Below are 5,819 nucleotides of genomic sequence, written 5' to 3' on the forward strand. Positions count from 1 at the left end.
TTCAAAAAATTTGTTTGATCTAAATTTTCCTAAATAAAATAAAAAATAAAAATTTATTAAGAATATGGAGAAATTAGAGAGTAATATATTATTAATAAAATAACTCATTAATAAAATTAATAAAATATTTTATAAAATATATTTTTTCTTGAATATTATGTTTATACTATATAATATTTTCTGTACAAAAACATTTCTAATCAATTAATAAAATTTTTCTTACTTGTAATAATATTTCTTATATATATATTTGTGCATTTAGATAAAAAAATATTTATTAAATATATTTTTTTACATTTTTATGAATTAATTCAATATTGTAATTTATATTTGTTAAAAATGATAAAAGTGACTTTTTATCCAATACTCATTATAAAATAATACAGAACTATAAAAGATATCTATATCCCTTTAAATATTACAAAATATTAAATGAAAAACACCTTAGGATGAATTGTCAATAAATGTTTAGAGGATCAGATTTATAATTATTTCATATTGCTTTGGAATATATTATTCAATTGATTGTTAGTAAATGAATAAGTTTTATGGTATAGGCCCTAAACAGCAAGCTGTACCAGCCAGGGAATTCATCTTACAGGTGTATCTTAGTACGAATCCTGATCCTGACCGCATGTGCTACTCTCACTTCACGTGTGCGACAGGTCGGTTTAAGTATAACGCATCCTGGCAAAAATTGTAGATGTTTTGTAGACAATTTTCTACATCGAGCCAGTAACTATAAATTATAAAATCGTAACTGTATTCTTAAAGCTTAACCCTTTCCATATTATAGAACAGCTATTTTTCATATTTCAATATTATTCATTTTATCAATAATAAATAATACAACTTTTTAGAAGCATATAAAAACAAAATTTATATAAATAAATCAATAGATTTAATTTTTCCTTTAGGTAAATTTATTTATTTTATAATTAATTATCTAAGCATTTTATATAAACATTCTTTAATTTTTTATCAGAAATATATAATTAAGATATTATGTAATATACTATTACATTATATTATAAGATTATTATTTTAAAATTAAGACTATTACATATTATGCAAAATGAAAACATATATTAAACTTACATAAGACATTTATCTGATTGATAAAACTTTTAAAAGGTTTCTTTGAAAGTTAATAAGATAGAATTAATTAAATAATTTATTCTTCCTATTTATTGAATTTAAATTTAAATTAGTTCAGTAAAAAAGATAAAATGAATTTAATAATAGTTCTATATTTGAAAAAATTTATTTTTTTATTTTTATATGAAAACATAATTTTTAATTTCTATATTTTTTTTAAATTTTTAATTATATTTTTAAGTTATTTATATATTATATTTTATATGTTTTTTTAAAATAAATATTTTATTGTAGATAGTATAAATCTTATAATTTTGTCATTAATACTAATTATTTGAATTGATTTTATTCTAATGCTAAAGTAATATCCTACTGATAATTTAATTGGGAGAAAATGATAATAATATATTTTTGAATAAAAATAGAAGTAAATTCAATTCGTATGCTTGCTTATATATTTCACAGGCCCACAAAGAGATGCCATACCTGCTAGAGAATTCATTTTACAGATGTTTGTCGACTTGAATCCTGATATTGAGAAGATTATATATTCACATTTTACGTGTGCCACAGGTAGGCTGCTAGTAGTTGATAATATTCATTTATTTTTGCTTTCTAATGTTGTGTAAGATAATTTGCATGTTGCCTATATTCTTCAGCATATATCAGGTGCGTAATTTTTATTCTAATATTTATTTATTACAAGAAAATCAATCTAATTTATGATGTGTAATATATATAAGAAATTGATAAAATTTTTAAATTTTTTATTATTAATTTGTAAGAATTATATTTTGTGAATATATATTATTTAACGACAATAATGTAAATATTTATTTTCAAAATCAGATTGATTTTCTATATTTAAAATTAATAGTTATAACAATATGTGATTTATTTATTGCATGCTGCATTTATGGGATTATACATCAGACACGGAAAACATCAAGCTTGTATTTTGTGCTGTTAAAGATACAATTATGCAAACTGCACTTAAAGAATTCAATCTTGCTTAATGTGATTATGAACAATTTTTGCATTTATGTATAAAATTTGTTTCTTTTATTGAAAATATATATATAGATTTTTTACGAAATAATTGTATTTAACTAAGTATTGGTAAATCAAAACTGAAAATAGAGTAATATTTTCTGTGTAGTAAAATTTTAAAACTGCCAGTCTGTTTCCTATATAATATTACTCATACATAAATCATTTTATTATATTATTCAATTATAATTAAAAAAATGAAATGCAATGAAAAATATATTTGCATATAAATAATATAATCGTATATAAATATATTCGTAAATAAATAAAAGAATATTTTATATATTTATTAATATTATCAAATTTATTAATATAAATCAAGTAAAGTTTTAGTAATTAAACTATTATATTATTTCAGTAAAAAGAAAGTATTTTTATTTATTTAATAAAAAATTCAAAAGAATTTTAAAATATTAATTAATATTTTAATTATGTAGAACATTATATAGAAAACAACAATTAAAACAATTTTTTAACAAATTAATTTTAATTTATAATTGTTACTTTTAATATCATTGGAAGAAATATAATGTTCTGCACAAAATTTTAATGCTTGGATTATATGAATCATATTTACTTGCATGATTATAATTTGAATGTTTGCTTATAATTTTTTTTTAAATTTAATTAAAAAGCAAATTTATTTTACTCTGAAAAATACTAATAATTTTATGAATTCTTTTAATAATAATTTAATTTATTAATTTGTTTATAACAAAAGATAATTAAGTGTATACAATAATAATATATTTGTGGAAGTGTATAAGCTACTTTGTTCTTTAATGGCATATGATAACTAATTATTGCATTATATATAACTTTCTGTTCTTTTATATATACTTTTATAAAATCTCTGTAATTAATTATAACTTCTATAATTTGTTATGTTCAATTAATAATTATGATATTGATAAACATTGTTATAAATTTATGTGCTTCAGTTATTTAATTTAAATATATCATTATACAATATAACTATTTCATTTAATGTAAAATTTAATAAATGAATTAATAATATGAATTATATTATATTATATACTTTTTTATGCATTAAAAAAAATTGCATGTGCATGTCTATCAACATCAGCTTATTATTAATTTAAAGGTAAGTTCAATGTATTATTATATTCTTATTTAATAAAAAATATTAATTATAGAAAATTTTAACATTTATAAAAAAAATTTTCATAAAAAGATGATTAAATATTTTTTGTTTATTTAATCCATTAATCATTTCTTAATTATTATTAATTATTGCTTAAAAAAAATTATATATGTTAATTCTGTTTTCTCTTACAGATACAGAAAACATCAGATTTGTATTTGCAGCAGTGAAAGACACCATTCTACAATTAAACTTAAAAGAATATAATCTGGTTTAGATGGCAATACATAAAATTCAGGATGGACTTAAGAATTTTTCTTATACCCTGACCAAGGTATCAGTGTGAACTCTGTTAAGTTAGAAATGGAGAAGAGACGAAAAAAGCAGAAAATGAATAGTAATTTATGGTGCCATCAACATTGTCGCTGCTCCATTACAAGTGTACCAACTATTGATTAGTAAAATTTATAACGGAGGTAACAGCGATGAACAAATATGGACCTAAATCTGAGCGTTATACGTTCTTTCCTAACCTTCTCACTGTCAATACCAACAAATTGATTTAGTTTCATACTCTATTTGTTGAATTTATTACCTTTTTATAGATTAGTTTAGTCAATCATGCCTGGCTGACTGCGTAATCGTCTAATTTTTATATAATGATACCATGAGCAACACATAAATAAACATATAAGATAGAGTGCAGCCATGCGATACAATGTCTGTCCAAGTGTTCATCTCAAATCGAGAGATCTCAGCAAGAAACTGAAGAGAAGAAGGACAAATACTTTTTAATCACAAATAGTCAGTGACACAAGTGAGAGCAATTCTAGTGCCATTTACTAGTGTGGTGTTTTTATTGCAGTCCCTTCTTAGATGCAAAAAGCCAAAGTGTTTTTTTATCTGTGCCAGAAGCAAGTAAAAATTTTTTCTGCATGTGACTCAAATTCATAATTCATCGTATAAATATTGTTATATATAATATATAAAATGAAAAATAGGTTAGCATTGAAAAAAGCAACATAAAACCAACAAGAAGGAAACTTTACCACCCTTCAATATTAAGAAATTATTAGAAAACATCTGTTTGATGTGATTTTAGGTAATTAGGAGTTGAAAGGTTGCAGATTCTTCTGCTGTCTTTTTTCTCCATAGGCTGTGTACGGAATGTGAGGGCTGCGATCTCATACCATACAATTATAATCCTGCAAGTTACAAACGACGTAAAAGTCGTTTATCATGATACTTTTCCTTTCATCCAGCCCTCGCTTATTGACACAGCATTGTGTAGCTAGGGACATGGTTTAAGAACATGTGGCCCTAGTTCACATTGTATCCACATTACAGTGTATGTATGAACTGCTCACTGCCTGCGCTCGCTCATGCTGGCTAGCGCGCTGCCCACTGCTTGTATTCTCTAATGGTTCAATAAATTGCTGTTTGTGTCATTTTTTAATGTTCTAAGGAAAGAACATTTGTATAAAGATGATAGAAACTGCTTTGCATAAACCTAGAGAATACTTGCACAATTGACAGTGTTAGTCAGTGAATTAGGGTGTGACATTTAGATATATATAATCTGAATGTCTAACCCTGATGTTACTAACACTGCACGCACACTGGGCAGCATATGTCATACCTACTTTGGTTGAAACATTGAGTTTATATGAAAGAAAAAATATATAAATACATTGAATAAAATATAATATTAAGAGATAATAACAAATAATATTGAATAATAATAGTAATAATAATAATAATTAATAATATTAATAATAATAATATTAATAATAATATTAATAATAATAATAATACTGCTTGGTTTTCAGTGAGAGTGTATAATTAAAAAGAATGAATGACAATGAAAGAGAGGAAATAAATGTGTATTCTCTCAAACTGAGAAAAAATGATAGTAAAAGTGAAAGAAAGAAAAAGAAAGAGAGAGATAGATTGAATGAGTGAGAGAGAAAAAGAAAGAGAAAGTGAAAGTGAGAGAATGTAATTTACAAGGGAATATCGGCAACTAATTTTGAAACTTTGGATAAGTGTTCATTAGACTTATCTAAGAATCTAGCTATAATTTGTTTGTACTATTTTTTACTTTAAGGAAGAAATCAGTCTTTTATTCGAATTATCTCTTTTATTTAAGTACTTATAAACTATAAACGACAAAAGATATTAAAAAAATCTAAAATATAAATTATATGTATATAAATCATACTATTTCTTAAAATTTATAAATTTTTGCAAACATTTTTTTGAAAGAATCTTTTTTTTTTTTTTGAAAATTTTAATTTTTTTGTGAATAAAAGTATATTATAAATTTAATATTAAAATATATAATTATTGTAATTATTCTGTGTATAAAATTATTATCTTAAATTTTGTAAAATTTAATATAATAATTTTCTATATTAGTTATTAATTCATATAATTTTTTCATATATTCTACATAACATTATATAAATATAACCATAAAATTAATTTATCAGTAATGTAACGAAGTTTATTTTGTACTCTTTCTATAATATATATATATACATATATATATATCTATAAAAATATA

The 5,819-nt window shown here is 22.1% G+C and overlaps 1 protein-coding gene across 11 annotated transcripts in view; it reads left to right on the forward strand.

Annotated features, from left to right (window-relative positions):
* LOC102673204 (guanine nucleotide-binding protein G(q) subunit alpha) overlaps window positions 1-5,191 on the forward strand; it is a 52,348-nt gene extending 47,157 nt beyond the window's left edge. For 3 of the 11 annotated variants that reach the window (XM_006615790.2, XM_006615795.2, XM_006615796.2), the window contains 3 exons: window positions 558-665; window positions 1,564-1,671; window positions 3,448-5,191. In XM_006615790.2, coding sequence (XP_006615853.1) covers window positions 558-665; window positions 1,564-1,671; window positions 3,448-3,530 — 299 coding nt within the window. In that variant the 3' untranslated portion in view covers window positions 3,531-5,191. Of the gene's footprint in view, window positions 1-557; window positions 666-1,563; window positions 1,672-2,031; window positions 2,195-3,447 lie in introns of those variants that run through there. The other 8 variants (XM_006615802.2, XM_006615801.2, XM_006615794.2 and 5 more) reach the window with 4 other exon arrangements.
* The last annotated feature ends 628 nt before the right edge of the window (window positions 5,192-5,819 follow it).

Source organism: Apis dorsata, unplaced genomic scaffold (genome assembly GCF_000469605.1).
Source record: "Apis dorsata unplaced genomic scaffold, Apis dorsata 1.3 scaffold_235, whole genome shotgun sequence".
In the NCBI taxonomy this organism is placed as follows: Eukaryota; Metazoa; Arthropoda; class Insecta; order Hymenoptera; family Apidae; genus Apis; species Apis dorsata.